Raw genomic sequence first — 12,176 nt, 5'->3', positions numbered from 1 at the left:
AGGTATCAATCCAGTAGGAGGCCATGCACGAGTCCCTCGCACCTACACAAACAAATAAATCCTCGCAACCAACGCAATAAAGGGGTTGTCAATCCCTTCACGGTCACTTACGAGAGTGAGATCTGATAGATATGATAAGATAATATTTTTGGTATTTTTATGATAAAGATGCAAAGTAAAATAAAATGCAGTAAAAATAGCTAAGTGTTGGAAGATTAATAAGATGGAAAATAGACCCAAGGGCCATAGGTTTCACTAGTGGCTTCTCTCGAGAGCATAAGTATTACGGTGGGTGAACAAATTACTGTTGAGCAATTGACAGAATTGAGCATAGTTATGAGAATATCTAGGTATGATCATGTATATAGGCATCACGTCCAAGACAAGTAGACCGACTCCTGCCTGCATCTACTACTATTACTCCACACATCGACCGCTATCCAGCATGCATCTAGAGTATTAAGTTCATAAGAACAGATTAACGCTTTAGGTAAGATGACATGATGTAGAGGGATAAACTCATGCAATATGATATAAACCCCATCTTGTTATCCTCGATGGCAACAATACAATACGTGCCTTGCTGCCCCTACTGTCACTTGGAAAGGACACCGTAAGATTGAACCCAAAGCTAAGCACTTCTCCCATTGCAAGAAAGATCAATCTAGTAGGCCAAACCAAACTGATAATTCGAAGAGACTTGCAAAGATAACCAATCATACATAAAAGAATTCAGAGAAGATTCAAATATTGTTCATAGATAAACTTGATCATAAACCCACAATTCATCGGTCTCAACAAACACACCGCAAAAGAAGATTACATCGAATAGATCTCCACAAGAGAGGGGAGAACATTGTATTGAGATCCAAAAAGAGAGAAGAAGCCATCTAGCTAATAACTATGGACCCGAAGGTCTGAGGTAAACTACTCACACATCATCGGAGAGGCTATGGTGTTGATGTAGAAGCCCTCCGTGATCGATGCCCCCTCCGGCGGAGCTCCGGAAAAGGCCCCAAGATGGGATCTCACGGGTACAGAAGGTTGCGGTGGTGGAATTAGGTTTTTGGCTCCGTATCTGGTAGTTTGGGGGTACGTAGGTATATATAGGAGGAAGAAGTACGTCAGTGGAGCAACGTGGGGCCCACGAGGGTGGAGGGCACGCCCCTACCTCGTGCCTTCCTGGTTGATGTCTTGACGTAGGGTCCAAGTCCTCTGGATCACGTTCATTCCAAAAATCACGTTCCCGAAGGTTTCATTCCGTTTGGACTCCGTTTGATATTCTTTTTCTGCGAAACTCTGAAATAGGCAAAAAAACAATTCTGGGCTGGGCCTCCGGTTAATAGGTTAGTCCCAAAAATAATATAAAAGTGTATAATAAAGCCCATTAATGTCCAAAACAGAATATAATATAGCATGGAACAATAAAAAATTATAGATACGCTGGAGACGTATCAAGCATCCCCAAGCTTAATTCCTGCTCGTCCTCGAGTAGGTAAATGATAAAAATAGAAGTTTTGATGTGGAATGCTACTTGGCATAATTTCAATGTAATGCTCTTAATTGTGGTATGAATATTCAGATCCGAAAGATTCAAGACAAAAGTTTAATATTGACATAAAAATAATAATACTTCAAGCATACTAACTAAGCAATTATGTCTTCTCAAAATAACATGGCCAAAGAAAGTTATCCCTACAAAATCATATAGTCTGGCTATGCTCTATCTTCACCACACAAAGTATTTAAATCATGCACAACCCCGATGACAAGCCAAGAAATTGTTTCATACTTTTGATGTTCTCAAACTTTTTCAATCTTCACGCAATACATGAGCGTGAGCCATGGACATAGCACTATATGTGGAATAGAATGGTGGTTGTGGAGAAGACAAAAAGGGAGAAGATAGTCTCACATCAACTAGGCGTATCAACGGGCTATGGAGATGCCCTTTAATAGATATCAATGTGAGTGAGTAGGGATTGCCATGCAACGGATGCACTAGAGCTATAAGTATATGAAAGCTCAACAAAAGAAACTAAGTGGGTGTGCATCCAACTCGCTTGCTCACGAAGAACTAGGGCATTTTGAGGAAGCCCATCATTGGAATATACTCCCTCCGTTCCTAAATATAAGTCTTTGTGGAGATTCCACTATGGACCACATACGGATGTGCATAGATGCATTTTAGATTGGAGATTCACTCATTTTGCTCCGTATGTAGTCCATAGTGGAATCTTCCCAAAGACTTATATTTAGGAACGGAGGGAGTACAAGCCAAGTTCTATAATGAAAATTTCCCACTAGTATATGAAAATGATATCATAGGAGACTCTCTATCATGAAGATCATGGTGCTACTTTGAAGCACAAGTGTGGTAAAAGGATAGTAACATTGTCCCTTCTCTCTTTTTCTCTCATCATTTTTTTTGGCCTTTTCTCTTTTTTTTATGGCCTTTTTTTTAGTCCGGAGTCTCATCCCGACTTGTGGGGGAATCATAGTCTCCATCATCCTTTCCTCACTTGGGACAATGCTCTAGAAAATGATGATCATCACACTTTTATTTACTTACAACTCAATACTTAGAACAAAATATGACTCTATGTGAATGTCTCCGGCGGTGTACCGGGATATGCAATGAATCAAGAGTGACATGTATGAAAGAATTATGAACGGTGGCTTTGCCACAAATACGGTGTCAACTACATGATCATGCGAAGCAATATGACAATGATGGAGCGTGTCATAGTAAACGAAACTGTGGAAAGTTGCATGGCAATATATCTCGGAATGGCTATGGAAATGCCATGATAGGTAGGTATGGTGGCTGTTTTGAGGAAGGTATATGGTGGGTGTATGATACCGGCGAAAAGTGCGCGGTATTAGAGAGGCTAGCAATGGTGGAAGAAAGAAAAGTGTGTATAATCCATGGACTCAACATTAGTCATAAAGCCTCATATACTTATTGCAAAAATCTACAAGTTATCAAAGAAAAGTATTACGCGCATGCTCCTAGGGGGATAGATTGGTAGGAAAAGACCATCGCTCGTCCCCGACCGCCACTCATAAGGAAGACAACAAATAAATAAATAAATCATGCTCCGACTTCATCACATAACGGTTCACCATACGTGCATGCTACTGGAATCACAAACTTTAACACAAGTATTTCTCAAATTCACAACTACTCAACTAGCATGACTCTAATATCGCCATCTCCATATCTCAAAACAATTATCAAGCATCTAACTTCTCATAGTATTCAACACACTCATAAGATTTTTTTTACTAATCTTGAATGCCCATCATAATTAAAGCAAATTACCATGCTGTTTTGTAGGACTCTCAAAATAATCTAAGTGAAGCATGAGAGAACAATAGTTTCTATAAAACAAAACCACCACCGTGCTCTAAAAGATATAAGTGAAGCACTAGAGCAAAAACTATATAACTCAAAAGATATAAGTGAAGCACATAGAGTATTCTAACAATTTCCGAATCATGTGTGTCTCTCTCAAAAGGTGTGTACAGCAAGGATGATTGTGGCAAACTAACAAACAAAGACTCAAATAATACAAGACGCTCCAAGCAAAACACATATCATGTGGTGAATAAAAATATAGCTCCAAGTAAAGTTACCGATGGAAGTAGACGAAAGAGGGGATGCCTTCCGGCGCATCCCCAAGCTTTGGCTTTTTGGTGTCCTTAGATTATCTTGGGGTGCCATGGGCATCCACAAGCTTAGGGTCTTGCCACTCCTTGTGCCATAATCCATCAAATCTTTTACCCAAAACTTGAAAACTTCACAACACAAAACTTAACAGAAAATCTCGTGAGCTCCGTTAGCGAAAGAAAACAAAACACCACTTCAAGGTACTGTAATGAACTAATTATTTATTTATATTGGTGTTAAAACTACTGTATTCCAACTTCTCTATGGTTTATAAACTATTTTACTAGCCATAGATTCATCAAAATAAGCAAACAACACACGAAAAACAGAATCTGTCAAAAACAGAACAGTCTGTAGTAATCTGTAGCTAACGCAAACTTCTGGAACTCCAAAAATTCAGCCAAAATAGGACGACCTAGAAAATTCGTTTATTGATCAGAAGCAATTGGAATCAATATTTTATCACGTTCTGGTGATTTTTAACAATTATTTTCATGAATAGAAAGTTTCTGCAATTTTCAGCAAGATCAAATAACTATCATCCAAGAAGATCCTATAGGTTTAACTTGGCACAAACACTAATTAAAACATAAAAACAAATCTAACCAGAGGCTAGATCAAATATTTTTTCCTAAACAGAAGCAAAAAGCAAAAAACTAAAAATAAAATTGGGTTGCCTCCCAACAAGCGCTATCGTTTAACGCCCCTAGCTAGGCATAATAGCAATGATAGATCTAGGTATTGCCATCTTTGGTTTTAGGGAAGAAAAGAGCAAACTTGTTATCTATGGAATTAATCTTTCTATTTTGATAAAGCACGTGGCTATTAATGGTAGAAGAAAGATTAAGCACGTTGCGGAAATTGGCATCTAGGCTAGCTTTTATTTCTTTGATAGATTCGTTTTGGTAAGAGAGCAAAAGAGATGTGGATTCAACTTTCTCATTCATGGGGTGCCCAAATATAGTTTTCATCTTTTCATAGGTATCTATGGGGTCCCCTTCAAGAAAACCCTCTTCAAAAATAGAATCTAAAACTTGTTTGAACGAAGCGGGCAACCCAACATAAAAGCTTTTTAAGTAAACCTCAATTTGATATTGGGGTACATAGCTAGCCCGGATCCTTAACTCCTATCCCAAGCATCTTTAAAAGATTCATCGAGTAAATAACGAAAAATTCCAGAATCATCTTCATCAAAATTATTAAGATTCTCATTGATAACTCCGGCAGGCTTTTCCATAGTATCTCTATTTATGAGTTTAGATAAAATAGCAGGATTGTCTAAAGTGCTAAAACTCGGTAGAGAAACCCCAACCCTTTTTGATTCTGACATGGCGAAAGGAAGGCGAGCGGAAAAGAGAGGGCGAGTAAAACGGCAAGGGTGAAGTGGGGGAGGAAAACGAGAGGCAAATGGCAAATAATGTAATGCGGGAGATAAGGGTTTGTGATGGGTACTTGGTATGTTGACTTTTGCGTAGACTCCCCGGCAACGGCGCCAGAAATCCTTCTTGCTACCTCTTGAGCACTGCGTTGGTTTTCCCTTGAAGATGAAAGGGTGATGCAGCAAAGTAGCATAAGTATTTCCCTCAGTTTTTGAGAACCAAGGTATCAATCCAGTAGGAGGCCATGCACGAATCCCTCGCACCTACACAAACAAATAAATCCTCGCAACCAACGCACTAAAGGGGTTGCCAATCCCTTCACGGTCACTTACGAGAGTGAGATCTGATAGATATGATAAGATAATATTTTTGGTATTTTTATGATAAAGATGCAAAGTAAAATAAAAGGCAATAAAAATAGCTAAGTGTTGGAAGATTAATAAGATGGAAAATAGACCCGGGGGCCATAGGTTTCACTAGTGGCTTCTCTCGAGAGCATAAGTATTACGGTGGGTGAACAAATTACTGTTGAGCAATTGACAGAATTGAGCATAGTTATGAGAATATCTAGGTACGATCATGTATATAGGCATCACGTCCGAGACAAGTAGACCGACTCCTGCCTGCATCTACTACTATTACTCCACACATCGACCGCTATCCAGCATGCATCTAGAGTATTAAGTTCATAAGAACAGAGTAACGCTTATGACATGATGTAGAGGGATAAACTCATGCAATATGATATAAACCCCATCTTGTTATCCTCGATGGCAACAATACAATACGTGCCTTGCTGCCCCTACTGTCACTGGGAAACGACACCGCAAGATTGAACCCAAAGCTAAGCACTTCTCCCATTGCAAGAAAGATCAATCCAGTAGGCCAAACCAAACTGATAATTCGAAGAGGCTTGCAAAGATAACCAATCATACATAAAATAATTCAGAGAAGATTCAAATATTGTTCATAGATAAACTTGATCATAAACCCACAATTCATCGTTCTCAACAAACACACCGCAAAATAAGATTACATCGAATCGATCTCCACAAGAGAGGGGGAGAACATTGTATTGAGATCCAAAAAGAGAGAAGAAGCCATCTAGCTAATAACTATGGACCCGAAGGTCTGAGGTAAACTACTCACACATCATCAGAGAGGCTATGGTGTTGATGTAGAAGCCCTCCATGATCGATGCCCCCTCCGGCGGAGCTCCGAAAAAGGCCCCAAGATGGGATCTCATGGGTACAGAAGGTTGTGGCGGTGGAATTAGGTTTTTGGCTCCGTATCTGGTAGTTTGGGGTACGTAGGTATATATAGGAGGAAGAAGTACGTCGGTGGAGCAACGTGGGGCTCATGAGGGTGGAGGGCGCGCCCAGGGGGTAGGCGTGCCCCCCTACCTCGTTCCTTCCTGGTTGATGTCTTGACGTAGGGTCGAAGTCCTCTGGATCACGTTCGTTCCAAAAATCACGTTCCCGAAGGTTTCATTCCGTTTGGACTCCGTTTGATATTCTTTTTCTGCGAAACTCTGAAATAGGCAAAAAACAGCAATTCTGGGTTGGGCCTCCGGTTAATAGGTTAGTCCCAAAAATAATATAAAAGTGTATAATAAAGCCCATTAATGTCCAAAACAGAATATAATATAGCATGGAACAATCAAAAATTACAGATACGTTGGAGACGTATCAGACGTCCCTCGAACTCTTGATCCAGTTGAGGCCGAGGGAGAGTTCGATCAGCACAATGGCATGGCGACGGTGATGATGAAGTTACCGGCGCAGGGCTTCGCCTAAGCACTGGGACGATATGACCGAGGTGTGTAACTGTGGAGGGGGCCACCGCACATGGCTAAGAGAAGACTTGGTGTGCCTTTGGGGTGACCCCCACCCACGTATATAAAGGGGGGAGGAGAGGTGGCCGGCCCAAGGGGGGCGCGCCATAGGGGGGAGTCCTACTTGGACTCCCGGTCCAAGTAGGATTCGCCCCCCCTTTCCTATTCCCACTAAGAGAAGGAGGGAAGGAGGAGGAGAGAAGGAAAGGCCCCCCAACCCTAGTCCAATTCGGTTTGGGCTTGGGGGGCGCGCGCCACCACCTGGCCGCCGCCTCCTCTCTCCACTAGGGCCCATGAAGGCCCATTAACTCCCGGGGGGGTTCCGATAACCCCCGGTACTCTAGAAAATGTCCAAACCTATCCGAAACCATTCCGGTGTCCAAACATAACCTTCCAATATATCAATCTTTATGTCTCTGCCATTTCGAGACTCCTTGTCATGTCCGTGATCTCATCCGGGACTCCGAACAAACTTCGGTTCATCAAATCACATAACTCATAATACAAATCGTCATCGAACATTAAGCGTGCGGACCCTACGGGTTCGAGAACTATGTAGACATGACCGAGACACATCTCCGGTCAATAACCAATAGCGGAACCTGGATGCTCATATTGGTTCCTACATATTCTACGAAGATCTTTATCGGTCAAACCGCATAACAACATACGCTGTTCCCTTTGTCATCGGTATGTTACTTGCCCGAGATTCGATCGTCGGTATCATCATACCTAGTTCAATCTCGTCACCGGAAAGTCTCTTTACTCGTTCCGTAATGCATCGTCCCGTGACTAACTCATTAGTCACATTGCTTGTAAGGCTCATAGTGATGTGCATTACCGAGAGGGCCCAGAGATACCTCTCCGATAAACGGAGTGACAAATCCTAATCTCGATCTATGCCAACTCAACAAACACCATCGGAGACACCTGTAGAGCATCTTTATAGTCACCCAGTTACGTTGTGACGTTTGATAGCACACAAGGTGTTCCTCCGGTATTCGGGAGTTGCACAATCTCATAGTCCGAGGAACATGTATAAGTCATGAAGAAAGCAATAGCAAAAAAATTAAACGATCATTATGCTAAGCTAACAGATGGGTCTTGTCCATCACATCATTCTCTAATGATGTGATCCCGTTCATCAAATGACAATACATGTCTATGGCTAGGAAACTTAACCATCTTTGATTAACGAGCTAGTCAAGTAGAGGCATACTAGAGACACTCTATTTGTCTATGTATCCACACATGTACTAAGTTTCCGGTTAATACAATTCTAGCATGAATAATAAACATCTATCATGGTATAAGGAAATATAAATAACAATTTTATTATTGCCTCTAGGGCATATTTCCTTCATGAAAGTCATCATTTTTCGTACAATCTAAGGGGTAGCATCGCGATGCAATTGAGTGAGGGAAGATGTGGCACCGCTTGGACGCTCGTGTCCAAACGACGGCGTCGTGCCTTCCTCCGTTGACATTGTCGGCCTTATCTTTCATGGCCTAACTTCTCTAGGTTAGGGCAAAGGGCTTGCAATGTGTGAAAGTAAGAAGCAAATGATGGAACAATTACTTCTATTGATGAATTTGGGAAACATATATAAAAAACACTTCCATTAACCGGCCGGTTGGACATAAACCATCCACCGCATTGTTCGCAGGTCACGTGCCCCTGACTAAGCCATATGCAACATGGACCTTGTTGCAAGACGTGCACGCGCAACACGGACTAGTGGAAGAAAAAGGCAAAAACACTATTTGAGGGGATTGCAATAAGGCTCGTGTTGCAAAGCAATGAGCACAACATGAGGCTTATTGCAAAGGCTCGGTGAGTAGATCAGACACTATAAAAAAACATTCAAGGATTGCAAGAAGGCTGCTGTTGTGAAGCGTTAAGCGCAAAATGGGACTTGTTGCGAAGGCTCAGCGAGCAGATTGGACACTAGAAAATAATATTCGGGGGATAGCAACAAGACTCATATTACAAAGCGATGAGTGCAACACAAGGCTTGTTGGAAAGACTCAATGAGTAGATCAGACTACTGTTTCATCAGGAAAAAAAAATCAAAGGTTGCACTAAGTCTCGTGTTGCAAACCGCCGAGCGCAATGGTAGAGGCAAAATTGCGCAGAAACTGATATTAGGAGGGAGGGTGCAAGGGGAGAAATCTTTTTTTCTCTCGAATACACCATGGAAAGGTGTATCGTCGTTATATAGAAGAAGGGCCAAGCGGCCAGAACCACACCACAAGGCAGTTACAACGCCAAAAGACAAACAACACCACGCTAATCCCTGGGATTAGAACCACACCTACTACAATCGAATAACAAGGGAACTCGCCTTGTCCGACCTCTAGTGAAGAACACGAGGATATGGGGCACAGAGCAACCAAGCCGCGTCACTACCGATGCACTACACAACCAAGACGCGACGACGAGCATAGGACATACTGGGTCAACGTACCGCCCCACCTATAGTGCCTAGAGAAGTCGGCAAGTGGGTGGCAGGACTTGGCCGATCCAGAGGAAGAAGACGCGCCGGAAGCATTGGCGATGGTGTACATTGCGCCCTGGAGGCTCATGACCTGAGCGGTAACCCCAACCAAAACCGAGTCGCCCCAAGCTCCAACTCCAAGGACTCTATGAATAGCCAAGGCAGCGCCTTCAAAAAGGGCACGACGTTGTGACGCCGCCGGTGCCTGTTCCGACGAACCGGAACAAGGGTTTTCCCCGGCGCTCAAGGAGAGACACAACCACGACCATGACAGCGCCCCAAGGAGGACACGGCACCCGCAGGCGTCGTCGCTGCCATCCTCGACCAGCCGAGCGGGGATTTCGCCCAAAGTCCAAACCATCGGCGCGAAGACGAGAGGGCAAAGTATTGTTGTAGTTTTTTAGGAATACCATGGTTTCTGACAATATTTTGGTATTCAATACTTTAAATTGTCTGGACGAAAAATACTGTAGTTTAACAATTCATGGTATATCTAAAATCGTGGTCTTTTTGTGGTATATAAAAAAGAGGCACATACCTCTTTTTTTTTAAACCGAGAAATGTTGGCTACTATGATTTTTAGTAACTGAAGTATTTATTTATTGCTCATGTATTGAAATAATATGATTTAAAAGAAAAACGGTGTTACCAAACTAGACCTTACTATTGATACACATAATACAAAGAAAACCATGGTCATTGGGGTGCCCCTGCCTCGGCTACTATCTAAGCTTAACCCAATATTTGTTGCAAAGGCTAAACGGCTCACAGAAAAGGGTCATATAGCTATATGTGTCTTCATCAAACAGTAGTTCGGGCGTGTTTTTTTTTTTTTTTTGATTTTGTAGTTTGGGCGTGGTTGATCTTTAGGATTGCGGAATCAAAAAGAAGTTCGAGATCATGTCAAAAGGAAAACGTTCGAGATCAGTTTGCGGGTCTAAGCATCAAGAGGGTTTCCACATGTCCACGTGGCAGACCAGGTCCAGCGTCCGCATCCCTCACCTCTTCCGCATCAGGACCGTAGCTGCATCGACCATCACGAATCTCAAAGCATCGAGCCCACAAGAAAACCCTAGCCACCAAAGCTGGCACATATAAATATCTTTGCCTGCTGGCCCTCATCCCTCCCCTCTATTGCCGCCGCCGCCGCTCCGAGCTCGCGCCCCCTAGCCCAGCCGCCGCCGCCGCCGCCGCCTCGTCGGAGTTCTTCCCACCCCTTTCGCCAACATGGGGTAAGCTCGCCGTCACACACTTCCGGTTGATTTTCCATGGTTGCTTCTTGGCTAGGTTAGCGATCTGGAATGGCCAGTCTTCTGCCTTCTGTACCGCGTGATTTAGAGGCATGGCGTGAGCTTTTGGTTAGGTTAGACCGGGCAGATTGTCACTGCGCGTCTAGCTTATGGACGGTCAAGTGCTGATCAGATTATACAACGTCAGCACTAAACATATTCATAAGCGATATTAATTCGTTGCTGCCGTGTAGTCATATTTTCTTGGTCCAAAACTTGGATCTGGGAGGTTATGCATGGTAGCATACACTTCGATAAGAAATCATCCCGATTTAGTAGTAAATCTGGTTCTTTTTAACCATGTTTTTTGAGTAGTTACTTCAACATGCACTAGGAGATTTTAGATGATATGAAAGTGTGTGCACAACTAAGCATTTTAGATGGCTGTTTCTCTTTGAATCGTTAGCAATAATACATTTGCGATGTAGTGTGGCCCTTATTTTCTAGATATAGCTTTCTGATTTTAAGTGAATCCAATGTCAAACTGTTGTGATGCAGACCAGGAGTCTGTTATGTTGTTTTGCTTTTGCTGTGGTAACCGTGAGTTATTTGCATTGCAGTAAGACACGTGGTATGGGAGCTGGGCGCAAGCTCAAGACCCACCGCAGGAACCAGAGGTGGGCTGACAAGGCATACAAGAAGAGCCACTTGGGTAACGAGTGGAAGAAACCCTTCGCCGGGTCATCTCACGCCAAGGGCATTGTTTTGGAGAAGATGTATGTAAAAATGGGCAATATGTTTTTCTTCTTACCCTTGTTTTTATGGGGTGAAGCTAATATATGATGACTCTATTGCAGTGGTATTGAGGCCAAGCAGCCTAACTCTGCCATCCGTAAGTGTGCTCGTGTGCAGCTTGTGAAGAATGGAAAGAAGATTGCCGCCTTCGTTCCCAATGATGGTTGCCTGAACTTCATCGAGGAGAATGTATGTTCTCCATCATGGTACTTTTCAAATGTTTGCTCTGCTGTAGGTACTAAGTTTGTCTTTCACCTGTTGTCCAGGACGAGGTGCTGATCGCTGGATTCGGTCGTAAGGGACATGCTGTGGGAGATATTCCCGGTGTCCGGTTCAAGGTCGTCAAGGTGTCAGGTGTTTCTCTGCTTGCCCTCTTCAAAGAGAAGAAGGAGAAGCCCAGGTCTTAGATTGCCGTTGCATGGAGTAGACAGTATGTCGGGCCTTTAGATGTTGAAGGAGGATGGTACCTTTGTGTTTACAGCACTTTTAAGTTGATAACTTATGATCGTGTTGGTGAAAACTATGCCTTGTCACATTTTGCTCCTGTTATGGGAAAGTGCTACTGTTATGAGTTTTGTTCCCCAGTTTGAGATGAATTTCCCTTGTCCTGAAATTGCCCTGGGCATTGGTTGTGTATGTAGAATTTGGCCGTGTTTGTTTCAGCTTTAGGGACCGGATTCAAAGCTATATCTGAAACAAACAGTTGTTTTGAATCAGCTTTTAATTAGTTAGCCAAAATCTGATTTGGGTTTGCCAGCACAGGAATCC

At 42.9% G+C, this 12,176-nt stretch overlaps 1 protein-coding gene across 1 annotated transcript; it reads left to right on the top strand.

Moving 5' to 3' along the window:
- Positions 1-10,438: 10,438 nt before the first annotated feature.
- LOC109768243 (small ribosomal subunit protein uS12) lies at positions 10,439-11,983 on the top strand. The gene is made up of 4 exons (XM_020326986.4): positions 10,439-10,616; positions 11,234-11,389; positions 11,471-11,597; positions 11,675-11,983. Exons 1-4 carry the CDS (start codon positions 10,612-10,614, stop codon positions 11,813-11,815), a joined length of 429 nt encoding a protein of 142 aa, XP_020182575.1. The 5' UTR covers positions 10,439-10,611; the 3' UTR covers positions 11,816-11,983.
- The last annotated feature ends 193 nt before the right edge of the window (positions 11,984-12,176 follow it).

Source organism: Aegilops tauschii, chromosome 3 (assembly GCF_002575655.3).
Source record: "Aegilops tauschii subsp. strangulata cultivar AL8/78 chromosome 3, Aet v6.0, whole genome shotgun sequence".
Taxonomy (NCBI): Eukaryota; Viridiplantae; Streptophyta; class Magnoliopsida; order Poales; family Poaceae; genus Aegilops; species Aegilops tauschii.
This window is presented reverse-complemented; position numbering and strand designations above follow the sequence as displayed.